At 55.1% G+C, this 25542-nt stretch overlaps 2 protein-coding genes across 12 annotated transcripts in view; one reads left to right on the forward strand and one right to left on the reverse strand.

Annotated features, from left to right (window-relative positions):
- Positions 1 to 224: 224 nt before the first annotated feature.
- Positions 225 to 25474, reverse strand: PCSK7 (proprotein convertase subtilisin/kexin type 7). Of its 9 annotated transcripts, none has more exons than XM_077893666.1 (18): positions 24231 to 24370; positions 22218 to 22337; positions 21939 to 22083; positions 21255 to 21734; positions 20567 to 20701; positions 19827 to 19992; positions 18618 to 18708; positions 17471 to 17525; positions 16925 to 17063; positions 16060 to 16160; positions 13419 to 13586; positions 12576 to 12683; positions 12038 to 12140; positions 3772 to 3928; positions 3119 to 3213; positions 2238 to 2331; positions 1898 to 2015; positions 225 to 1644 (listed from the first exon to the last, which is right to left on the reverse strand). In XM_077893666.1, the coding sequence occupies exons 4-18, from the start codon at positions 21720 to 21722 to the stop codon at positions 1279 to 1281; spliced, it is 2364 nt and encodes a 787-aa protein (XP_077749792.1). In that variant the 5' UTR covers positions 21723 to 21734; positions 21939 to 22083; positions 22218 to 22337; positions 24231 to 24370; the 3' UTR covers positions 225 to 1278. The 9 variants fall into 9 exon arrangements, 8 of the variants coding, with proteins under 8 accessions (XP_077749792.1, XP_077749791.1, XP_077749793.1 ...); XM_077893665.1 differs by lacking the exon at positions 24231 to 24370 and adding an exon at positions 23994 to 24116; XM_077893667.1 differs by lacking the exon at positions 24231 to 24370 and adding an exon at positions 23703 to 23725.
- The window catches only part of RNF214 (ring finger protein 214), a 45860-nt gene continuing 44754 nt past the window's right edge, over positions 24437 to 25542 (forward strand). For 2 of the 3 annotated variants that reach the window (XM_077893672.1, XM_077893674.1), the window contains exon 1: positions 24437 to 24555. The gene's annotated coding sequence lies outside the window, so the exon portion shown is untranslated. Of the gene's footprint in view, positions 24602 to 25542 lie in introns of all 3 variants that reach the window. The other variant, XM_077893673.1, reaches the window with a different exon arrangement.

A 25542-nucleotide genomic window follows, 5' to 3' on the forward strand; every position in this document is an offset into this window, starting at 1 on the left:
CCAGGAAATATGAGCAGGCAAGAGACAAGGAACATTTACGGGTATTCCTGGCCGCCAGCTCTGAAGGACTCCTCGAATCCTAGGATCCTAGGAGGGGTCAGCGTCCTTCAGAGGACCAGGCAGAGGAGGAGGAGAGTGAACTTCAGGGACCAAAGGCCGGGAGGAGCGACTTGGCAACTGGCATTAGCTCTAGGAGGCTGAGGAAAGGATGGGGAAGGGCAGCGTTGCGTGGAAGGTTTTTATTTTGGAAAAGCTGTGCAGAAAAACATTCAAACAAATGTGGCTGTGAAAAGAGAAACCCAAATCTTAAGCGTTAAAAAAACTTTTGATCAATCAACTAGCTCAGAAGAGGGGAGGAGGCCAATGCCGGGAGGAGTCACAGCCCGTCAGGCAGACGGCTGGCCTCCAGCGGGGAAGGCCATTTCCCTGAGCACTGTGCAGGGGAGGACAGGGCGGTCGCAGGGCTGGAGTGGCAGTGGCTGCCCCTGTCACAGTCCTGCCACAGACCGCCTCGTGAAGCCGCGCAGGCGCCGGGGACCCATGCCCATCCGCAGCTTTGCCAGGAGCATCGTACCGATCCTTCAGGATGGAGGGTGAGGGGCGCCGGGGAAGGAGTCGGGGTGTGTTTGGGCTTGGCTTCTGATGGGGGCTAATGGAGGCAGCTGCTTTCAGGGCGAGTGTGCTGGGTGGAGGGCCAACTGCCATACCAGTACGTCTTAGGTTCCAGGCGTAGGCAGGGAGGGGGAGGCGGGAGAGGAAGAGACGGCTGTTTCTAGGTCCTGGGTCATTAAAAGGCAGGCATATAGCCACGGGCTCTTCCCAGCCTTCAGCCCGAGACCTCTTCCCATGTGACCCAGTGACGTTTCTCCGGAGAGGCTCTTCTGGCCATCGCAGGCTCCACCCCGGCCGCCCATGGGTGAGGGTCCCCGTGACCCACATCGCTGGCTTGCCCAGGAGAAACGAGGTGGTAGGCCTGCCCCATGGGAGGGGCCGAGCACGTGTCCAAGACCTTCTCACCAAGAGCCCCCGCCCAGCTGGAGGAAGATCCAGTGGCTGTGGCCACACTGTTCTCTGGGACTCTTCCTGTCACTGCACTTTCAGAAGGCCCTCGCCCTCCCAGAGTGAAGTCAGAGCGCACTCTTTAGGCCTGTGGATTCCTGATGCTAGCATCACGGCTGCCTTCTCCCCAGAGCTCTCGGGACTTCAGAGCAGCCTTCCCAGCTTCCTTGGCTTCAGGAAGGAAGAGCCCGTCCCACGTTGAGTCTGTTAGGCCGTGGGTCAGCAAATCTGCTCCTCTTTCCCCTGCAACAGGTCTGGCGCTAGGTGATGATGAGGGCAGTTCAGGGTACTCCTGTCCTGGGATGGGCCCCAGTCCCCTGGAGCCAGCAGGTCTGGGGCAAGGGGATCAGAGGTGGTGGGAGGGCCCTCACGTTCCGTCTCCACTCCATCTGGATCCTTGCTGTTGCAAAGTGGCACTGATTCTAGTTCTGTTCCCTCTTCCCTGGCTTTTTGGCTTCGTTGGGGCCAGTGGCAGGGTCCACTCCTACAAACTCGGTGAGTGGCCACGTTCCTCTGGCTCAGGTATATTTCCAGCATGTAGTAAACGGTCCAGAAGATGGTAAAACTGCCTACCAGCACCAGAGTCTGGGGAAAAGTCAAGCACCTAAGTTAGTGATGCTTTCCCAAAGCCTGTGGCTTTCCTCGGCCCAGAACGATGAACTCAGAAAAAGCCTGTCACCTTCCAGGGACTACCTCTCCCACCCTGAAGCACTCGCCCCACCCAGGTCCTCCCAGCCCCTCACTTCTCAAGTCCCCTGGAGTACCCCAGCAAGGACTCGATCTGCCGGGACACTCCTGCTGGCCCACCCGGCTGGAGCTGGAGGTCAGGCCCTCGTACCTTGAGGGTGTTAGGGGTGATGGTATAACCATCTTCCTCGGGGATTTTCAGCCCAGGAGGGCAGGGCAGAGTGAAGCCATCATGCAGGTATTTTCCACTCATGGCACTTTCTAACAGTCTGTGGAGAAGAAAAGACATGAGGATGCCCTCCTGAACTTGTCCCCCCTCCCTTGGGCCCTCACTCCTCCTCCCACCTCAGGGCTGGAGAGAGGGAGGAAGCCTCATCACAAAAATGGGGTGGGGAGCTGTACTGTGGGTTCCCAGGGAGGTGGAGCTCCTTCAGCAGCCTCCTCCAGCCCCATGAGCAGCCTTCCCCCTGGCACCTGCATCTGGCACCTACCTTTGCCTGTCCTTGATGTCTACTGGACTCCACACAGAGCCATACAGGGTCAGCTGCCACTGCTGGAGGATGCCAGGCTGGAGTGTCTCATCTCCTAGGGCAGCAAGTGGGGCGTCCGTGAGCCCTGCCCCTCCACTGGCCTTGCAAGCAGCAGAGGCCCTGCCCGCCCCACCCCCTAGGGGGACTGGAGCACACGATCTGCTGCAGTAGAGGCCTGTGTCCACTGACCAGGGCTTCTGCAGGTGTGCCTCACGGGGCGCCCTTAGGGATGGAGACTGGGAGGCTGAAAGGTCTAACTCCGAAGCAAAGAAGTTCTGCCTTTGTTTCTTTCGTCTTTTAGGGTTTCAGTTGGGATTTTGCTTGAAAAAAAATTTTTTTCCTACTAAATTAAAGAAAGGTTTGAAAACCACCAGTCTAGTGAATACCTAACTTGGCTGGAAGCCAGGAGAGTTGGGTTTGGTTTCCAGTCTCCTCTGGAATATTGTGTGACCTTGCACCAGTCACTTCAGACCTTTGGGTGGACCTCAGTTTAAAAAAAAAAAAAAAAAAAAAACAACCAAAAAATGGTGAAAATTAGTCCTGCCCTTACCTGCCTACCAGGGCTGGTCGAAGGATGGTTATATGTGAAAGAACTTGAAATGTGGTTTCAACAGGGAATTTTTGTTGCTATCCTGAGGAAAAATGGATCAGTCACTTCTCCAAGGAATATGAGAGGTAGTATCAATGAACAATTTCAGATTTCAGCACCCATATTTTAGATGGGATGTACTTCTTGGCATCTACCCTGTTGGTCCAATGGCAACCCTAAGCATTCTCCACGGGATGGTCTCTGTGGGGGCTCTGCGCTCCAGAGGGACCAGACAGAAGGCAGGCAGGCTTACCTACATCCCTGACCATGAGTCTGTAAGTCCCCTTCGCTCTTTCCCCCCAGCACCGCACAGTGGAGAAGGTCCAATCATTGAAGCCGTTGGGATCTCTGTGGGGGGCAGGAAAGAGTAGAAAACTTGGAAGGCGTAGGGCAGGGAACTGACCCTTTGCCCACAAACATGATTTCCTCACTGCAGTAGCTGTCAAAACGTAGCAGTTGTGGCCTGAGCTACAGCCACCAGGGAGCGTGCCATGAGGGGTCCCCAAGAGCTGTCCCTTCCCCGGGGATCCCAGATGAGGGACTGGTGTCAACATGTCACAGTGGGAAAAGCAATGTGGGGAGAGCACAGGCTGGGGAGCCTGACAGATCTAGGCTGTTACTTCCTCAGGCACTTACTAGCTCTGCGACTTATTTCCTCATTTGTGAAAGGAGGTTAAAGGCTCCTCTGCATAGTTCTTGTAAGAATTAGAGAAAATTTTGGTCAAATACAGTGCTTGGCACATTGTAAGTGACTTATACAAGACAGGCAATGAATGGCTTGCAGCTGCCATGGTCAGCCGGTGCCGTAGAGCTCAGGGCAGGGCCAGCATCCACATCTCCTGTATCTTTTCCTTGCAAAGACCCTTGATGCAAAAAAAGCTCAAAGGTATGGACGGGTGTACGTACGAGTCCATGCTGCGGGGGGCGCCGATGAGGGACATCATGCCACTGGGGCAAAACAGTTTCAGCTCCAAGCTGCCGCGTCGTGGGTGAGTGATAGAGACTGTCACCGCCACGTGCTCCAGCGTCTTCAGCCCCGACATCTCCAGGTCCGTCCTGCTGACTGTGGGAAGTCAGGCTGGGCAGCTGGGAGACCAGCCCCATAAACACTTACGCCCTCACTTCATCCCAACACACACAAAGGCACATGCTCATTGAAGCCACATACAAATACCTAATGCAGCCCTAACTGCGCACGCAAATAAATGGATTGTCGTGGCTGCTGTCAAGGGGTTGACAATCTAGTTTAGAGTCTCGTTGGGAAGGTAACATATTCAAGACACAATATAAGAACCAAACAGAGCAACTTCAACCATTCATTCATCCAAAAAATAATTTACTGAGTACCTCCTACATTTCAGGCACTGTACTAGATGCTGGGGATAGAAAGGTAAGTTGGACATGATCTCTGCCTTCTACCTGCAAGTGGAGAACGAGACGGTGTGAGGAGTACATAACTGATGCTAGAACAGAGAGGACCCAGATGGCTCTAGGCACATGGCAGGGAGATCTGCGGGAGGCGGCAAGGGACGGGTACAGTGTTGGCAGGCAGTGGTACAGCCCAGGAGGGGAGATGGCCCGAAGGTAGGGGTGGAAATGAATAAGTTCCATACGGAAGGCAGTACAAGTTTCTAAAAAAAACTACTCAAGTGAATAAACCACGAGGAAATGATGCTGAATGAAAAACAGTCAACCTTACAAGGATACGCAGTGCGTGATTTCCGTTGTGTAATATTCATGAATAACACAAATGTGCAGACAGTTGCCAGATGGGTGGTTGCCAGGCACTGGGGATGGGGCCCAGGGCGTGGGCAGAGCCGCAAAGGGTTGACACAGTGGAGCTCGGAGAGGCGGGCGTGGGGGTGGAGGCCTCTGGATCCTGGTTGTAGTGCTGGATACACGCTGGAGCCCCGTCCCCACCCCGACATACACACATACAAATCGGAGTGCCTGTCTGCCCGGGGAGATCTGACTATGCCCCATGGGTCATGGCAGTGTCGTTTTACTGGACTGGATACTGTACTAGAATTGTTTCAGACACCAACATGGGGAGTAGGGTGTGTGAAACTCCCCCCAAACATTGCTTTGCAACCCCCTGTGAATCTACAGTTATTTCAAAACAAAGTTTAAGAAAAACACCAACTACTAAGGTGGAAGACTCAAGTGGGGAATATTAAAAAAAAAAAAAATTAGGGGGCAAGGAGACAAAAATTCTTTCTAAAGCACTTCTCCCACTTATCCAACAGGCAAGGCGGAGACCAGCTCTCCACTTTCCGGTGAGAGGGTGGACGGCTGCCATGGGAGCAAGAGGAAGGCAAGGCTCGGTCGGGTCGGTGGCACCACTACTGTCTGCCCGTGGGCCTCCTACTCAGCCCCCCTCCGCTCCCCGCTGCTGCGCTCATAGAGGTGCACTGCCTGGTCATCCCCTGCCACGCGGTGCTCCCGCTCCGAGGACCGCTGTCCCACGTCGTGACCTCATATTGTTGGCCTCTTTGGTCTGCCCATGTCCCCACGTCGGCGCCCCCTTCCACGACCACACCCTGGGCCTTGTCGTTAGCTGGGACTGCTTCACTTCTGAGTGGCTTAGAGACTCTCATTGTGGGTTTCTTCAGATAAGCGATGCAAATGAATTGAAGACACATCAGAAGAGGAGTTGAGCAAAAACGCAGAGAAGCTCCCACACTTCTAGATCGCGTGTTGTGGTAAACACCCATCTTGACCTCTCTCCGGGCATAGACGTGGCCAAGTGTGCGTGTTCTTCCATTCCACCCTGCGAGTCTTCAAAGCCAGTGGCCCACCTTTTCTGAAAACAAGGACCTGCCATCTCTGTGACCTCCCTCCCTTCTTGACCTTCACTTCCTGGCATTCCACCCAGCTCCTCTCTCCTAAGGGCTAAGATTCCCCACCGCTCAGCTCTCCAACACCCTCTTGTTTATGGTCTGAAGCTCCTTTGCTTTCTTTCTTTCCCTTTCACAGCAACTGGCTGGCAAGGGTCCAACATCAGACCAGCCCCATGATCCATCTCCTTGGCTGGATCGGCTTGTTTATGTCTCTACTACTACAAACAAAAAAACAAAAACAAATAAACCCTCCCTTAACTCTTCACTTCCTTCTGCCCACCAGTGTTAAGAATGTGGGCTCTGGAGCCATCCACCCTGGGTGCATCCTCCCTAGCGCAGCCCTGTCCTAAATGTGAGAATCAGATTTGTTTCCTTAACTGGAAATCTTGGAGAGTAACACTACCTACCTCGTGGGGCTGGTTGGAGGACTGTATTAGTTCATACACGTCGAGCACTTAGAACAGTACCGAGTACTAAGACCATGTAAGTATCGGGTCGTATGTCTTTCCCTTTACTGGGAAACTTCTTGGAAAAGATGTCTACATTCACTATCTGCACTTCTTACCCTCCCATTCATTCTTAACATTTTTTCCATCAAGACAGTGTACATGGCTTCACAAGTCAAAGAGCAATTTCCTAACCCATTCCTCACCATCTTCGTGAGCCACTCCACAGAAGCAGACACTGTTTATTGCTTTTGGTTGTTTTCTTCTGGGACCTACCTTTGTGTTTCCAAATAGGCATGTGTGACTATTTCATGGTTTATGCCCAGACCTTCTCTCTACCCTGCCCTCCTGTCCATCTTCTCAAAATAACTACATCACAAGTTTCAGTTAGATTAATATTCTGTTTTCTTACGTGGCCTTATAAATATTATATGGAATTTAGCCAAGGAGTATATAGTGATTTCATTTTCTGAACAATTTGCCGGTTACCCTCTGGAGTTAATCATTGCCCTGTTCTTTGGTTTACTTAAATTCGTTTCCCCAGCTCTAATTTTTCCCAAACTGCACGAAAGAACCACATAACCTCTCTGAGTACTATTTCTTCAAATGAACAAGCAGATCAGAGGCTCCCTCGGTGCTACTTTCCCCCGGAGCCTCCAACCTGGGTTCCCAGGCTCCTGTTCCTATCTGCTGCGCTGCCACTGCGTTGGGGCCTCCCTGTCCTTCTGCCTCCTCTCGGTCTGCACGCCCTTTCTCTATCCCCCACCTTTTCTTTTTTTTTTTTTTAAAGACTTTATTTCTTCATGAGAGACACAGAGAGAGAGGCAGAGACAGAGACACAGGCAGAGGGAGAAGCAGGCTCCATGCAGGGAGCCCGATGTGGGACTCGATCCCGGGTCTCCAGGGTCACACCCTGGGCTGAAGGCAGCGCTAAACTGCTGAGCCACCCGGACTGCCCTATCCCCCATCTTTTCCTTCCCCTGGTTTATCCTTCCTTGTGGAATCACTGCCTCTACTGGCAGTTTCAGACATAGAGAGCATGAACGAGACTTGCAGGTCTGAAAGTATCCTTATTCGACCTTCCCACGTGATAATTAGTTCCGCTGAATTTTAGCGACTACAACCATCCTCAGGGTTTGGAAGTTTTCTATTCTTTGTTTTTTCAAGTGGGCAGTGATCTCTATCAGCTTTAAAAGCTAGTTGGAGGGATCCCTGGGTGGCGCAGCGGTTTGGCGCCTGCCTTTGGCCCAGGGCACGATCCTGGAGACCTGGGATCGAATCCCACGTCGGGCTCCCGGTGCATGGAGCCTGCTTCTCCCTCTGCCTGTGTCTCTGCCTCTCTCTCTCTCTCTCTCTCTGTGACTATCATAAATAAATAAAATTTAAAAAAAAGTTTATTTAAAAAAATAAAATAAAAAAATAAAAGCCAGTTGGAGGGTCTAAGCATGGGTGGAACCTTATACTGGGGGGCTTCCCTAAGGTTGGCTGGCTTGGCACCTGACGGGTTTGTGGAGGAGCCCTCTGTATCTCTATCTCCAAGTCTTTCCATGAGGGATCCTCCTACTGTTCTAGAGAAGAGCCTCTGGATCTCCTGGCTGCCAGGGCCTTGGGATCTGGGCAGCTGGCTTGGAGGGGAGGGTCTCCCTCCCCCTGTACCCTCCTTGGCTCTGGAGAGCAAAGTTTCCCACTCCTGCCAGGACAAGGAAGGGGCATCACCTGGCTGCCAATGAAGGGAGAAGGTGCCCAGGAGTCTATCTTTTCAGCGATTCCCTATTTTTCGCCTCATACCTCATCTCTGTCTCTTGGAACATATGGGACCTCCAAATCCTGAGCCTTTTGGGATTCTGTGGCATGAAGGGGCTTGTTTCTTAGTATCGCCTTTGCAGGTATTTGGTATGCAATTTTCTCAGCCCTGCTCACTTCTCCATTCATTTGCCATCTTCCAAAAATTTGATGAAATCTCTCATTGGTTCTAGTCTCTCTCCCATTCTCTTTGTCCTTGTGCTTATGCCATTTTTATTCCTTTATTCTTATTTTGGTGAGGTTTTGGGAGAAAGCAGAAGTAAAAGAACATGTTCAAGCTGCCATCTTTAACCGAAATCTTCTATCCCCATGAATTATTCAACCAGGTGTGATTGAATGTTGGCCCCTATGAGTACACAGGCAGTTCTCCAGGTAACCCGGGACCTGTGCGGCAAACAGAAGGCCGCTCCTCCGTCTTGTCTCCTTGCCCTCTCTCACTGAGATGGCCCGAATTCCAAAATTCCTGTGACACTCTCTTCCTACCCTCTGGCCCATTTCATCCCTCCCCTTTTTCTTCAGAAGTGTCTTTCCTTGGACTACGCCTTTAATGCAGTCTGTGTTCTGGGTCCTCTTTTATCCTTTGTCTGCCTGCCAACCCTGGGCAACTTTCTTCTCCAGACCCTTTCCTCTGCTTTTACTGGTGACTCCCAAACCATTGCCACCAGTATGGACCTTTGAACTTATTTTGTCAACCACTTTCTGGATATAATCTTTAGATGTTGCCCAGAAGCCTCCAATACAGCAGAGCCAAATTCCTGGCTTCAGTTCCTTATACTCCCCAGTCCTTGTCCAGATCTGTCCTTCAGCCTGGGCTCTTCATCTCATTTGATGGCATCACTACCTACCCAGCTGCTCAAGCTCAAAAACTTGTAAATCTTTTTATATATTAAAAAATATAAATGGGGGCTCCTGGGAAGCTCCATTGGTTAAGTGTCTGACTGTGGCTCGGGTCATAATCCTGGGGTCCTGGGATCAAGCCCCACATCAGTCTCCTTGCTCAGCTTCTCCCTCTCCCTCTGCAGCTCCCCCTGCTGTGCTTATTAGCTCTCTCTCTCCCTCTGTCAAATAAATAAATAAAATCTTTTAAAAAAAGGCTTTAAAAATATAAATGCACATATAAATATATTTATATATACATTCATATATGTGTGTGTGTGTGTGTATATACACACACACACACACACACACACATATATTCTTACTAGAGAAAATTCCAGGCACATATAAAAAATAGAACAGATGTTCTCAATACCTAACTCCAATACTTATCAACACATGGCCAATCTTGTTTCATCAATGGTCCCCACTTCTTCCCCTTCCCAGAGTCTTTCGATGGCCTCTCCAGGCACCCTGTAATCTTACCAGTAGAGACAGAGTATGTAGCTCTAAAAGACAAGGGATTGTTCTCCTTCACCTTTCCCTACCAGCAATTGGTGACAACTTATCTCGAAGGTTCCCCACACACAGCCTTCCTGGTCTGGTCCAAACTCCTCCCCGTGACACACCCGGTTCTATCTGGTCCTGCTCCTCATGCCCCTGCCCCAGCTCTACCATGTGGGCTCGCGGTTCCCCAAAGCTCCACTGACTGCAGGTGTGGCCTCCGCTGTCTGGATGTCCTTCTCCTCACCTCTTCTCTTGGCCAGCTACATGCTGGAATTCTCGTCAGTCCCTGGCTCCTCCAAGAGCCCTCCCGTCTTCCCCAAGCAGGAGTCATCTCTCGGTGACACCAGTGTCATCTCTACCGCAGCGGGGCCACCTTTCCCCCACTGTGAGCTCCTGAGGGCAGGGATCCTGTCTTATCTCTGAATCCCCAGAACTTAATACAGTGCCTGGAATGAGGCGCGTCTCACGTTAGCAGAATGAATGAGTGAATCAATCAAGAGACATTCCAGAGAAATATGTGAAAGACTCCAGTGCAGGGGGAAGGACAGAGGAAGACCTGGGGAGAATCAAGGGATCCGGTGGGGGGTGGGGGGTGGTGGCTGACGACTCCAAAGCTTCAAGTGTGATGGCAACGGCTCTGGCAGAAAATAGGAGGCACTGGAAAGCCAGCTGGCTCTAAGGGGGTGACAATGAAATCTAAAATGTTGCATGTATGACATGACTTCTGCTGGTGGAATATCCAACAGCACATGGTGACGTGGGGATAGAAAGCTCATTGCAATGAACTGAGTCTTCCGTGGGTGATACAAGTGAGCAAGGCTTCAGCTAATTGACTTTCAAGGGTTCCGGGTCAGAGGCAGGCAGGGACTTGTTTCCTAGTAGGGAACCACAGAATTGAGTAGCACAGCCGGAGAACATTTCCATCACTGTGGAAAGCTCTGTTGGATGCCTGCTCTAGAGTCTCAGTAGTAGCTCGCCTCTACTCCTCTTGTGGTGCGGTCAGCCCCCTCCACATTACAAAAAGTTCACTCTGAGCCCTCAGACATGGGTTCCCCCAGGTCTTGGGGGGAAAGACCAAAGTTTGGCCACGGGGGCATGTTTCTGGACAGTCTAGGGCTGAGCTACCCTAATCTCTGTTAACTAGACTCTCTTCAACCTCCAGGCACACCCATGAGCTTGCGCTTTCTGTCTTCTCCAGGGGGTAAATGGAGTCACAAGAGGGAAGACACCCTTGCTGACCTCAGAAATTCGCAGCTGCCCTGCCCACTACGCTCCACACTAGCAAAACTCAGAGTTTACATCTCCCTTTGCTTCCTCCTCTCTTCCCACTACCCCCATTTTCCACTCTTGTTGGCCCAGGACCATTTGTCCTTCCTAGTGACAAACAAGCGGTTGCCAGGGAGGCTGGTCTTGCTTACTGGGGCAATGTCCCCCGGTCAGTGGGAAGAAGATGGTGACGAGGCTGGGAAGGCCCCCAACCCTCTTTGAAGTCAACTCCCATTTGATAATTGTGACTACAGGTCACACTGTTACTTAAAGGACAGTCGGAGAGTCGCAGATGAGTGGTCCAAACTAGAGGGCACACTATCTCCAGGACCTGTCAGTACAGATCCCAGGGGGATCCGACTGAACTGCATTCCTAGGAATGTTCCTGCACTTCTCTGCCTTGGCCGGTGCCCTTTCCAAGATAGCATTCCTTTTACGGAAAGTGCGACGAACCAGGTCCATGGATTTCCTTCCACGTAGAGGGAAGCTGGGCAAGTGCTGGGCACGGTTAGGGAGACAGAAAGTGGAACCCTTCTCAGGGGAACCTCCACCCAAGGGAAGCTGCCCCTGCCCTTCTGGGCTCCCTTCTTTGGCCATTCCTCCTCTTGTTCTTGCTCTGGTTTGATCACTTTCTAGGATCAAACCAGAGTGGCTGAGGACGGAGTTCTAATTTGGGCCCCAAACATGGCATGCTTCAATCTTCACAAAAAATAGCAAAACAACTCTGCCTGTCAAAATTCCTCAAGGGAAAAAAAAAAAAATCCTCCTCGGAGCTAGAAGTAGGGAAACTCTCACACGGGAACTAGGGGGAATCTGCTGACAGATGCCAAGCATTGTCACCCAGCTTCCCTCTTCTCTGGGCAGGGGTTCAATCTCAATGCTCAACACAAACCACACCTCTGACTTGCAGAACTTCAGACAGTACCGCTGACTCTGGGTGTGACGGGAGGTGGGGGCAGGGGGCAGGCAACTATACCCCAGGGAGACACCCAGGTCCTCCTGTCCCACCCCAAACAGCCCATCTGACTTCTGTATTAGACAAGCCAGAGAATCAAAGGAAGAAGTTCATTTACTTCATCCAGAGGCCACTAGGCAGAAGAGAATTGCCTGGCAATTCCTGGCATGGAAGTCAAAGAAGCATCTTTCAAGTCCTGCCTCGTCTGCTCGGTCCCAGCGCCACTCCTCCCCCACACCGTCCTGACTGGTTGCTCAGCAGCTCCTACCCACTACTAGTAACTCAGGAGAAAGGTCTTATTCAAGCAGCCGGAGGCCAGCCAAGTCAGAAGCAGCAACATGTCCTAAAATGGTCAAAGAAAACTCCACAGGTCTGGCTGGAGCTCAGCTCCTAAAGGCAGGGACGATGAGTTTAACTTCCCCATCACCCCGCCCCAAACCTCATGCCCCAGATTAACCCCCTTTCTGCTGACTACTTACCATTCCACAGGACCTCCAGTGAGTGGGGGGACAGCGGGATAGCCTTGTTCTCTTTTAACACAGGGCTGACATAGGAAGCTAAGTAAGGGACAGAGGTCCAGATCTATTAAAGGAAAGGGATGGTGGTGAATGAATAGGACGGACCACACACGCTCATCAACTCGATCCTCAGGGCCCAGCCCTTCTTCTCTCTCCTCATCACTTCCTTTCACTCCTGAGGCTCTTGATGACCCTCAGGAGTACTCCCCGTGGCGCCAAAACAAGGAACCAGAGGAAGTGGCCGTGTCCAGGGTGGAAGAGGAGAACAGAGCCCCCTGAGAGCCCCAAGCTATACTCTCTACCAACAGTTCGGAAACTTCAACGATAATGTTGCACCTGCTTCTTTGTTTGAAAAATGGGTATTGGCTGGCATGATGGTAAATGAAATGAAGAACATTTATTAAGTACCTACGACGTGCCAGGCAAGGTTTTAGGCACTTATGGCCCCCTCCCTTAGCCACCCCATGCAGGGGTCCCTGCCCTGCCAACACCTGTTCACCTTGGCTGCATTAACGAGTCTCCAAGCATTGAGCAGGCCAAACCCATGCTGGTGGCTGTGGCTGAAGCCTGCCTCATTGGTGACCCAATCTGCACGGCGATCCTCATACTGAGAGAACAGAGGTCCTGGTTAGTCTTGGGGGCTTCCAAAGTATAGCTGATGCTTGAACAATTCAAGGCTTATGAACGCCAGCCCTCCTCCCCCACAGCTGAAAATCCATCTCTGACTTTTAACTCCCCAAAACTTAACTATCAATAGCCTGCTGTTGACAGGAAGCTTTACTGACAGTTGATAAACACATATTTTGTATATTATATCCATTATATATTGTATTCTTACAGGAAAGTAAGCTAGAGAAAAGAAAATGTTATGATGAAAATACATTTACAGTGGATCCATGCATTCAGACTCATGCTGTTCAAGGGCCAACTATAATGTCAACAACCTAACTCTGGCTTCCTTGCTGACCCTGCTGGCTGACCCCATCCAGACTCTCCCACTAAGGCCACTAGGAACGGGTTCCCCAAGGAGAGCTGGGACAAAAGGGCAAAGCCCCATGACATCACCACCCCCATGGCTTGCTCCAAGAGAGGGAGCCAAGCCGCGGAGTAAAGGAGCCCAGAGGGCTCTTCTGCAGGTGAAATGGAATAGGTAGGACAGGGACGGATGAGTTTAGGCCCATAATGGGGTCCCCATACCTGTTCTATACATAAGTAGCTCTGTAAAGCATTTGGCACCTCACTTCTGGGTGAGTCTGAAGCCTCTCACTCCTTGCAAGTGCTTGGGAGCAGAAACTCTGGGTAAAGTGGGGCCAGGCCATGTGTCTGGCTGCCAGGGTCTCACCTGGGTGGCTGTGAAGACAATGATGTGCTGGACGTCACGCCACGTGAGGCAGGGCCGCACCTGTAGCATTAGGGCGATCATGCCCGCCGCCAGGGGGGCTGCAGCTGAGGTCCCCGTGTGGCCTTCAGTGCAGCCTGTGCCCTTCTGTAGGTCCCAGTCAGTGGTCACCTTGGGAGTGGGTGGGGGAGAGGCTGGGTTAGGCACGGAGCTCACAGGTGCTGCGCAGAGAGGGGGAGGGGACGGCCCCTCAGAACAAGCCTCAGCGGGGAGGCCAACTAACAGGTCAGGACAAAGGACAAGCTCTATAGAACTGAGAAAAGAATAAAGACTAAAGAGGTACCCAGGAGGGTCTGGCTGCAGGAAGAAAGATGGAGCTGTGGGGAAGGCCTCACAGGCGGGTAGAAGGCAGCTTCCTGATTCCTGCTACTCTAATAACAGTTTCCCAAATTCCCCATTCCGACCCTGCACCCCCCACAACTGTGCTAGACAGAGGAAGTGGCCGGGTGAGCTCCCGGGCCCCAGCTGGAGCTGAGACAGCAGTGACGGCACCATTCAAGGAAATCCAACTTGGCAGCTCAGCGACAGGGGCTGGAGTGACATCAGTGTGAACAGAGGGAGTGTGTTTCCAGGGAGAGGGAACAGGGCCCCTGCCTGCCCCGTGGGCTCAACATGGGCTGTGTCTACACTGCCTGCCCACCCTGGCCCCAACTGCCTCTGGGCTCTGGGCCCCATGCCTCAGGGTGGTTCCCATGAGTCTTCCTTCTCTACCTGTGGTTCTCAGGTAGGAGGCAACAGTGGGGGGAGGGTGTGTGTGTGTGGGGGGGGTTCCCTGCAGGAAGAGATGGCATCAAGTTCTTTTCGTGCTCTAATTGGCCCTGGAGCTACAAAGGGTTTGCCTACATCTGCTCCATGATGGCCCTTTGGATCTAGGACATTGTGCCAGTGTTAAGGCTAAGCACTTTTTTCTCCCAGGCTTCTCTCTGGGGCAGATATCAGGGCACTAACTTCTGCCAAGAACTGTCCTTTCTCCATTGTCCTCACTGCTTCCCTCCTAGCTGTCATAGCAGCTGCCGAGAGATGCAATTCTCACCCAGGTGCCCTGCGCTCTCACAAGGAAAGGGGAAAAAACCCGCCAAGTTGTAGTCTCAGTGAGACTGGGGAGGCTGGTCCGTGCCAGGGAGCAGACTGGGTTTTTTCCTGTTAAGGAAACGGCGTCATGGGGACAGTCTCACGTGGGCCGTGAACATGCCAACGTTGGCAGGAGCCCCCCGGGAAAGCCCAGGGAGGCGCCCCAGGCACCCAGACGGTGGGCAGCACAGGCTTCACGCCCTGCACTGGGGAGACCACTCCACTGAGCTGGTCACCCAACAGAAACTGGCAATGGGGGTTTCCCAGGCAGGGATGTCTAAAAGTCAGGAGTTTGGCCGAACTAAGTCTCTCTTCATATCTGGACAAGTCACAGTTCAGATGGAAGGTGGGGTGGGGGGTGAGAAGTGGAGTGGATTAGGAGGAGATCCAGGTGCTGCAGCGTAAGAGGAGTGACTGTGCGGTGAGTGGGGTGGATCCCCCAGTTTCTGCCAAGGCGTGAGGAGCACAGTTTGCTCCTGTTCTTCCTCCTTACCCAGCCTGGCCTGGGGTGGGGTGCCCTCTAAACCTGACCCACGACTGCTGGGCACAGCCTCTCTGGCATGTTTACTTTACCCCACTCCCTTGTTCCTTCTCCCCCGGCAGGGGTGGGAGGCTGAGGGCCAATGGCACAGGGCCTTGGAACGATGTGTTGGCCAGAAATCACTTATTGGCAAAACAAAATTTCAGTTTTGGAAAATGAATCCAACCCAGCAGATGACAGAGTGGCCTGATTCCCAATGGCTCTGGAGAAACCTCCAGTACCTAGGCCACAGGAGAAGCAGGATACTCCCGAGGCTCCAGCCCAGCTCTTCCATGGAGCTTACTGACTATTCTGGTCAGCAGGGCCAGGCAGGGAGCTGTGGGGTCACAGTCCAGAGACCTGGCCTGAACCTGCTGGGATGGAGCTGAGCCAGCCGTCAGTGTAGGCATTGGACCCTGAATTCTTTAAAAGGTTCCACAGCTTGAGAAGCTCCACTTGCCTGCTCTGATCTTCTATTGATATGGCTCCAACTCTAGCTCCAAGGAAAGAACTGTTTCTTGGGCTGACAAGAGACATTTCCCGGACTCCTTTTCCCGCCCATCCCATAAAGAGAACCACTAGCTTTACTCCCAACGAGGAACGTGCCCAGAACTCACAGTATTTACAGAAAGGCCAAAGAGCAATGGAATGCAGATTTTTTCCTAAGCCTACAGGAATTTGCCAAAGCCCCAATTCTACCAGAGGAAGGCATTTCAAAAGAGTTCTTTAATCAGAGTGACGCTTAGTACTTCCTATGACAAGATGTATATTTGTAAGTTAAAATTTTAAAGGTAAAAACCATTTACAGATTTGTTTCGAGTCCTCAGCTCTGATTTTCCAACAGTGGCATACCCTTTTGAGACCCAGACCTGCTAGGGAAGAGGACTTGAAGGGTGGCCCAGGGAAGCAAGGAACAGAGAAATACGGCTGTGCTGCCTGGGACAAGTCTTGTGGGGGCAGGGGCAGGGAGTGCAGGGCCCAGGAGGCACTCACGATGCTCCGGAGCATCTTGTCCCCACCACTGAACGTGACCGCCAGCATGGAGGCACATTCCTCAGCATAGAAAGGCATCCGTCCCTCTTCATCCACAGCACCTGGGGACAGAGTAGAGGAGATGAGAGCTGAGGCCTGATGAAATCACAGTTATCATCCAGGAGCTGCCCTGAGTTTAAAAACTGATCCCTGTGGCTCCAGTGCCTCAGAGCGCACACACTGCTCACCTGAATAGGCAACTTCAAATGGCAGACGGTGTTCTGGGTCCTAACACCATTCTCTCAGTAGGCTCCCCGGTAAATCTGGGGGTGTTCCACTTCTACATCTACTTGTCCACCCACACATTCATCTTCCTCGATGTTTTTTAACTTATTATCAACTGTGAGTCTCACACTGGGAGAGGCATTGGGGCCTCATGGCAAAGGCCTCAGTGTTTATCTCAAAGAGCCGAAAATCAGGGAGGAAGTCGGGTAAGTGAATAAACACGGCTGGGCAGCGGATGCTATGGTAGGGGGCACGGGTACGGGGCATCTAATTCACGCTCGGGGGTGTCAGAGAAGCCTTCAGGCAGGTGGCCAGTGGCCCATGTTAAGAGAGGCTGCAGCAGAGGCCTAAGCAGATGATGGGCTGAAAGTGTTCCCAGGGTACAGTGACATCTAAGGGAGTCCAGAGATCCTCTGAAGCAGGGCGACTCCCTCCTAACTACAGGACCCTGGAGAGAAGATCGTGCTCATACAGTTGGATAGACATCCCGAAGCCAGGGCACCCCAAAACACACAACCCCTCCACTACTTAGTCCCACATACACTCCTCACTACAGAGTGACACACGCGCATGCTCACGCACACAGCCGCCAGGCTGCTACCTATGGTGACAGTGTAGATGGAGTTGGCATAGCCGTCATAGTTGCAGTTGTCATTGTGCTGGCCTCCGTTGCCACTGGCCACCACGAAGATGCTCCCAAAGCCCCGGCGGCCAGCAATCACCCCATGTTGCAAGGCGGCCTGAAGAGCAAAAATGTCCTGGGTCAGCCAAGGAACGCCCAGAAAAGGAATCTCTACTTTCCATACCAACAGCTCCTCCTCTTCTAGAAAGAAAAGGGAAAAAAAGCCCAAAGGCACTGGGGCAAGGGGGAATCGCCTGGGCCCAGTGATGGGGGGAGGGGGCACAAGCACAAAACCAAAGGGAACAGCTCAAGGTATCCTTCCACTTCTCCAAGAACTAGTGTCCCCTGCACTCCCCACCCCTAGGTTATGAGGACTTGCCCAAAAGGAGGTGGTAAGGCTGGATGACAGGAGTCTGGCACCACAGATGGGGGGGAGGGGGCGGGTAGGGTAGGAAAGGGAGTGGCTTAGAGCAGTTCTAGGACCCGAATGGAGAAGGCCTCTCAACCTTCATGCAGTTCAGTTACCTTTCCAAGCTGATGGGGACCATCCACCGTCTTCCCATCATCATCTGGGCCCCAGCTGTTGAGAAATACCCAGAGGGAAGAGCCAGAGCCATACTGCAGCTGCCCACAGGCCTCCCAGTCTCAATACTCCCCACCCCGGCCTGGAGTCTTCCTGTCTCCCCAGGGGTTCCAGTTCAATGATCCAGCCCTTGCTCCAAAGTGGAGAACAGAAGTATGTGATAAGGCTCTTTTTTTCCTTAGAAACTTTCCCAGCTTCAGACTACTTTCACCGGTCCCTAAACATCCTTCCTCAGGTCCTAGGGAGCAGGGGATGATACATATTGGTTGAGAGGGACAGGGGGCCACCATCTCCTGATCAAGAGAACTCAGACCAGGCTTGATGGCAGAGCACCCACAAAGGAAGCACTCCATCTGTAGCAATTCCTGGGTCTGAGGAGCTCTTTAAACCTTTTTTTTTTTTTTAAGATTTTATTTATTTATTTATTCATGAGAGAGAGAGAGAGGCAGAGACATCCAGGCAGAGGGAGAAGCAGGTTCCATGCACGGAGCCCGACGTGGGACTCGATCCCAGGACTCCAGGATCATGCCCTGGGCCGAAGGTGGTGCTAAACTGCTGAGCCACCTGGGCTGCCCACTCTATACCTTTTCTAAGGGAAATGTATCCTGTGGGTGATGTGCTTTTGAGGGAGGTGCTGGTTGGGGGAAAAACAGATGCCATCGGTGTCATGAGGGCAGCCTAAACTCAGTTTCTCCCTTTTTTAGGAACCCCGTCCCCATCCCCTCCCCAACCATCACCAGAGCCTGAAGCTGCAGGTGCACTGACATGTGTAGGGTCACGGGAATGGGTGCAGGGCCATTTGGCTCAGCTGTGGTCAGAGAGGAGCCCTGAGGAGCTCCTGAAACAAACACACATGGGGCCGACTGGCACATTCCTCATGCGGCAACCTGGTCACTGGGGTGACGTGGGGCTTAAGACTGAGAACCCAGCAGCCAGGGGATCTGGAGAAATCAGAGCGATGAACTCCCAGGGAGAGGACCCCCAGCAGGGACCTGCCCGAGGCAGCCCATCTTGCCATTCCGCTGTTGGAGGCTTTGTGCCAAGTGCTGGAGCCTCGGGTTCCCTCACCGTGTTCCTGGCTCTCTTTACCTGCAGCTGTAGATGTCATTGATCTGATAGTGTTTGTTGAAAGCCACGGCCTCCATGCTGTCCGTGAGGGGCCCATCCAGCACCCGGATACCTAGGCAGTGAAAGCCACATCAGCTCCTCAACCACTCTGGTCCCACCCCCACCCCTGACCCGATGAGGAGCTGAGTGGTGAGGAGCCACACGTGGAGACTTTTCCTCCGAGCGTTCTTGTATCTTTGGAAAGATGTTCTAAAAAAGCCAGAATGTTTTTTAACATAATGCTAAATCTTAGATTTTCAGGATCATGTGGTCTGGTGGGAAGAGGCCTGGGCTAGAATGGAGGTAGCCAAGGTTCCCTGACTTGCATCCTTAATCACGTAAAGAAGCACCGCTATGGTGCCTGACACTCAGAAGGTGTTCAATGAGTGGTACGCGTTACTGTTACTCCTCCGTGGATGCCTAATTTCACCCTCTCAAATGGGCTGGGTCACATCCTGGTGACCACGCAGGGACAAATGGAGCTTTCTGAAGGGACTTGGGGCCTGAAGTGTCTGGCTCACTCCGGAGCTCTTACGGAGAGGGCTGCTGACCTCTGCTGGAGTGTAAGAGGAATGCAGCCTGTGTTCAGTCTGTGGGTTCCAAGCACTCATGAGGAGTCGGGGAGGGCTTCCCCGTTCACGCCCTTCACGTCCTGCCTTGATGGACAACGTCTGGGAGAAGGAACCTTAGAACAAGCTCCCGTGGGGGCCAGGGCTGCTCAGCTCTCTTGAAAGGAGGGAGCACAGATAGCAAGCATCAGAGGGGCTGGGTGCTGGAGAGCTGGGAGGTGTGAGGGGAGCCTCCACAGACATACGGGGTCAAGGAAGAAAAGCAGGTAAAAGGGTACTTGGGGAATTAGGAAAATACAAGTATAACCCAGGCAAGGAAAAGGAGTCATTGTTACAGTGAGCTGGGTCATTAGATGGGACATAATTTGATCAGAAAAAGGGGGGAGGTGACTGAGCACTTGGGGCTTGAGGAGGCCTCCATCCCACAACAGGACCAGTCCCACTCTCATCTGTTTTATATAATAAGGTTTGCAGCTAATGACGTGTTTGAAATACCACTGCACCGATGAAAATCAGTGAACTGATGTGTCCTACAAGACACCTCTGGACTTGGGGGAAGGACAGGCAGTGAGTGAAAACTGTCACTACAGGAGAAGCCCACCTAGGCTAGACCAGAAGGTACCTGCGATGCGGCTCCCGTATGCCACTCCCACTGCACAGAAGCTGTTGTTGGGCACAGCGGCGATCTCTCCGGCACACCTCGTGCCGTGGTGGTTGCCATTCTCCACGTCTGGGTGTGGCATAGGGTCAGGGTCATTGGAGTTGAGATCATAGCTGCCCTCGGGGCTCTGAAACATAGTATGTGGGGGGTGACATGAGGTCATTCACAAGTTTTAAGGGATTAGGCCCTGGAGCTCAGGGGGAGAGGAGACCCGGGAGAAATTGGGACGTTGGGGGTCCTAGCCAATGCAACAGGCCCATCTCTCCCTCAGGATGCAGATTTGAGAACAGGACACATGGGGCACAAAAGAAGGTCTCGGCAAACTTCTTTCTTGACTATTACAACAACAGGTCCAGGAGACTACTCCATGGCTTGAGAGGTCCAGGATAAAAGAGACTTAGAGCTACCTAAATCTTGGGAAGAGGAACGTGTTCAGGGTTTGTGTGGAGGGGGAAGTTGCCCACAGGGGCCACTCCTTACTCCCTAGGGCAGGGAGCAGCAACCAGAACCAGGAAGTGCCACCTGGAGTCCCCTCCCTGCTTCATAGCTGCCAGACTGGAATGCTGGCTGGAGGAAATGCCATCCCAGCTCCCAGGCCCTTTTGTGTGGCCGAGGGACCCCTAAGAAAGGGGCCAGGCTGAGGCAGTGTCCCGAAGGAGGTAAAACATGCGAGTCAGAGGGGGTGTTCTAGGGCCACTCACATAGTTGGGTGCAATGTCTTGGATAGTGTGCTCCACTCCATCATCCACCACCACCACGGTCACCCCTCGCCCGGTTACATTGCGTTCCCATACACCTGTCACATTGATGTCCCGGCCAGGGCTCCGCCGGTTGTTCTGCGGGAGACACAGGGTCAGGAGCTCTTCCCGGAGCCCTGGGAACCCAGGGACGCACAACATAGTTCACACAACTCACACACAGACAAGTTAGAGCAGCAGACCCTCTGCCCTCTTAGCCGCGATCAAAAAGCCAGATGGTGGTTGTAGTTGGGGACAGAGGGACAAGTGAGGGCTTTGCCACAACCCCGTTCTCCAGGAAGGCCAGCCAGACATTATTCACCGGCAATAAAAGTTATTAGTTCACTTATCCTAACCAGAATGCCACAAGGTATGTATTGTTACAATCTCCACGTAAGTGGCAAAGCCGGATTTGAGCCCAGGCAGCCTGGCCCCGCACCCACACCCTAACCTCTGCAGTCCCCTGGCTCCCTAGAAGTGAGCACAGGGAAGGGGGAGCCTGAGGGCCAAATGTGGCACTGAAGCCCGCAGAAATGTCTCCTCAGGCAAAGGAAGAGAGCAATGGGAGAAGAATACAGTCAGAAGCCCGCTAAAGAAGAGAGCACCCAGACCCTATCCGCCTGACGGCTGACGGTGGCAGGGCCACACTCACCAGGTGCCACTGCTGTGGGTACTTGGGGTCATTGAAGTGGACGCTGCGCTTGGCCCGCTTGAGCAGCCTCTGCTCGGAGTGCCAGCGCACAGCTTCGTGCCTGGCTAACACAGTCTCCGCCTGCTGCCGGAGGGCCTCCACCTGCTGCTCCTGCTGGTGCCCAGCTGGCTGGGTGAAGAGGTAGTAGCCCTGGAGCTCCCCGATGCGCCCGGCATTCAGCAGCCCCGCTGCCTGGGCCAACGCATCTGCCTGCTGTTCCAGAGTCTCTTCCTGCCCCTCGCCTTCTAGGCTGTCCAGATGCACAGCCCAGCTTAGCCCCCCTGGACCCTGGGCTCCAGGCCTGTCTGTCTCTGCCAGACCCATGACCCAGGGAACCAGCAAGAAGAGCCCGGCTAACTCCAACCAGAGGTGGGTGGGTAGGCCCAGGGGGGCATCCGAGTGTGGCACTTTCTGCCTCCCCTTCGGCATCAGCGCAGTAGGCTGCAGACAAACAGACAGCACATCAGCAACCTGTATGGGTATCTGCGGGGAGACCTGGCCACCAGTGTGTCACACCCAGAAGCCCCCAATCCACTCCTTTTAAAATTTTAAACATCTGATACTCTCTTTTTATTCACGTTTATTCTTGAGCAACGGGAAGTAACTCCCCTCACCCCCCGCAGTGGGGTGTGGGCCAGTACTAACCCCAGTGGACACCTCCACAGCAGGATGGCAATCGCCACCTCACCAGATAATCAAGCAGACCATCCAACCGCTCACAGGCAACATGCTGCTCTTTGCCGCTGTTGCCCTGAAAAGGGCTCAAAAGTTGTATCGCTCCTGTAGGTTACTGGTGGAAACATGATCACCCTTTAGAAGAGACGTTCCTCCCTTATTTAGAGGGGACATAAGTCTTTCCCCAGGTGGCCTCTCAGTCCAGTTGTCCTCAGGGCCGACTCCCCACAATGGCGCCCACAGTCCTACCTGGACTCTGTGTGAGGTTGAGCTCCTGGTCTGGCTAACCACCTCACGTTCATTTTGTGCAAATGGAGAAAAGGCATCACTCTCACTGAGTAGTGTTGACTCTGAGCACAGACTGCAGACCTGTGGGCCCCAAGAGAAGAAGAAATGGTGTCCTCCCTCATCCAGTGGAACAAGCAGAGTCCAGCCATGATCTGTGACTAAGGGAACTGGCAATGATCGAGTGTCATTTCCAGGGATCTCAGATTGGTTGTAGATTGGCACAGAACTGGAACGGTAAGGCCAAATCTTGGTACTAGACCCAGAAACACTACTTCTTATCCTAACCATCATGCCATCCTCTACCCCCCCCCCCCCCAGCCCAGAGGCCTAGGAGAGGGCTTGAACTGTTGCCAAGATACACCGACGGAGAAGCCGGAGAAGCCGATAGCACTCTTTCCTAGAAGTCAAGGTGGTAGCTAACTTCCTGAGTTCTGTATCTCCAAAGGACGCCAGGTTAAGTAAGCGTAGGTAGTAAGCAGGGGAAACGGGGAAAACCTGAGAATGCAAGCGAAACCGAACAGGCCTAAAAAAAAGCAAGTGGGCAACCGGGAAGGAAGAGATGATGGGAAATTTGGAAAGTAGCAGTGACCGGAATCCTTAGGCACTAGCGTGGCTGGGTGACTTGCGAGCGGGAGCTCAGGCTCCAATCACTCAACCGACACCGACACCCCGACACCCGCGGCTGGGATTTGATTTCAGAAGGGCTAAATTTAGAACTGGTGGGTAACTGTGGGGACAGGGGCAGGTGGGTGGGCAGCAGAACATGGAGCTACTGGGCTCCTTTAGAATCATCTGCTCGGAGCTTGTGTCACCCCCAGGCAGGGCTGGGTACCCACACATACACAAAGGGATCCCGACTTAAAACGTTACAGGAAAACAGGTATTTTGTGGAAGTCTCTTTAGAAAGGGGAAGCTTTTTCCTATATATATATATATAGTATTTTATTTATTTATTTGACACGGAGAGAGAGAACAAGCAGAGGGAGCAGCAGAGGGAGGGGAGAAGCAGGCTGTGTGCTGGGACGGTGGCCTGAGCCGGGGCGGGGGGCGGAGGCGGGAGGCAGGAGGCGCTTCACCGGCCGAGCGAGCGCCCGGGCGCCCCGGGAGAGGAGAAGGCAGGGCAGCGGCTTCCCGCTCGGCAGCTGCATTCCACGTCTCCGAGGCCCCGGGCACGTTCCCTCCCAAATTCCTCCCCGCTCCTCGGCTGCCTCTACTGTCCCAACACATCCAGATGCCTTTCCGGACCTCGCTAAGAAAAACGAGGACCTGGGGGCCCGCCGCCGCATCCCCCCACGCTCCGGGAGGGCGGGAGGGCGGGAGGGCGGGAGGCAGACCCCGCGAGCCCTCCGTCCCGGCCTCCCGCAGGGCAGTGCCGCCTCCGCGCCCGCCCCGGGGGTCCGGGATCGCCGCCCCCCCGCCCCCCCGCCCCCAAAGGCAGCTCGCGACCTCAGCCGGCCGCTCTGCGAACCCCTCCAGCTCTCAGGTGCCCGGGAGGGGAGGAGGAAGCGTGGTCACCCCGAGCGCAGGAAAGGCCGTCGCGGGCCGTCCGCTGTCCTGGCAGCCTGTGGCCCGGGCTCCTGGGCTTCACTGATGCCCGGCCCGGCCCCGGCCCCGGCCCCGGCCCCGGCCCGCGCGGGCCTCCTCGGAGGACGCCCTGGAAGCGCCCGGGCCCCCGCCCCGCGGCCCCCGCCCCCCGAGCCGCTCCCCCGCCCCGCCCCCACCGAGCGCCCCGCTCACCCGCCCGGCCGCCGCCGCCGCCGCCGCCTCCCCGCGGAAACTCGCGGCTCCCCGGGAGCCCGGCGGCCAGTGACAGCAGCATCACTTCCGCCCCGCGGCTCAGCCAATCGGCGGCGGGGCCGCGGGCTCGGGCTCCCGGCCGCGAGCGGGCCGTGCGGGCGGCGGCGTCCTCGGCGGCGCCCGGGCACCGTCCTGCCCTGCATGGCGTCCCCGGCAAAGGGGCGTCTCGGTTGCGACCTTTTAGAAGCACGTCGGTCCTCCTCCCTCTCTGATCGCCACGGCCCCGGCCCTCCCTGGGCTCCCCCCGCCCCCCCGCCGCGCCCCGAGGGTCCGCAGGCGGGTCGGGGGCTACCGCGGCGTGCGCGGCTGCTGCACGGTGCCGGCGCCGGCCGCCAGGGGGCGCCGTCGGGGGCGGCGCGCTGCCGCCGCGGCCGCTCCTCTCCCGGCCCAGCCTCGCCCGCCCGGCTCGCGCCGCCGGAAGTGGGAGGTGCCGCGCGCGGGCCGGCGCTCGACCCCTCCCCCCGAGGCTCGGCCGCCCCCTCCCCCCGCTCCGCCCGCTCAGGTGCGTCCCTCCCTCCCCCCTGCCTCCCGGGGGCGCGGCGCGGGAGGTGCGTGCGGGGCGGGCGCGCGGGGAGGGGGCGGCGACGCGGGGGGCCGGGGGCCGGGGGGCGTGGAGGGGGCCGGTGCGCACGGGCGGGGGGCCCGGCCTAGGCGCGGGCGCGCGGGCTGCGCGGTGGGGGAGGAGGTGCGGGCGCGGGGGCGCGGGGGCGCGGGGGCCCGGGGGCGCGGGAGCCGGGGGGCCCGGGGCGGCGGAGGGCTCGGCGGCCCCCATTGTCCCCTGGGCGGCCGTGCCGCGCTCCGCCCGGGCTCCGCGGCTCCCGCCGCCCCTGCGCCCCTGCGCCCCTGCGCCCCGCCGCCGCCGGGACCCCGTGACACGCCGGTCCTCCCCCGCGCCGCAGCTGCAGCCCGACGCACCTGCCCCGCTGCCCCGCTGCCCCGCGCCCGGGCGGCGCACCCGCTCCGGGGACCCGGCTCCGACGACCCCCGGCGCCGGGCTCCGCTGGGACACGATGTTGGCACCCGGGGAGCACTCGTGGCGCCTTGGGCCCATTGTCTCCCAGCAGCTCCGTATAACGGGGGACACCGAGGCACGCGGGCCCCCGGCGGCCTGCGACAGAGCCCGGGGCGCGCGTGGAGGTTCCCGGCGGAGGGGGCGGTGCGATACCTGCGATGCTCCGAAAATAAAAACCACCTAAGCCGACCCTAGGTGCACCCCCGCCCCCTCCACACTCTCTCTCCCCCCTTTGTCTTCGCCGCGAGGGCCGCGGGTGGGACTTGCCGCACAAAGGATGACCTTTTGCTCCAGGACAGGCATCCGTCCCGACTCCCTGCCTTGGGCCGTCCTGCTCCTCCGCTTCTCTTCCTCCCGGGGGAGTCCCCAGGCCCCGGTACTCTTTTGCTCCCCTGCAGTAACTTTGAAGAGCCTGTATTTTTCTCCGTCCGTGGTTCTCAGACATTTCCCGTCTGCGGGGAGCGCACTGACGGCGGG

The sequence above is a fragment of the Canis aureus genome, chromosome 3, assembly GCF_053574225.1.
Source record: "Canis aureus isolate CA01 chromosome 3, VMU_Caureus_v.1.0, whole genome shotgun sequence".
NCBI classification, from domain to species: Eukaryota; Metazoa; Chordata; class Mammalia; order Carnivora; family Canidae; genus Canis; species Canis aureus.

Coding starts and splice junctions, on each gene's coding strand:
- PCSK7 (XM_077893663.1), bottom strand. CDS start 25,368: ATGCCTGTCCTGGAGCAAAAG. Junction 18,709..19,826: donor ATACGGGAGCCGCATCGCAG/GTACCTTCTGGT, acceptor TTCACTGCCTAG/GTATCCGGGTGCTGGATGGG. Junction 17,064..17,470: donor GTCCCCATCAGCTTGGAAAG/GTAACTGAACTG, acceptor TTTGCTCTTCAG/GCCGCCTTGCAACATGGGGT.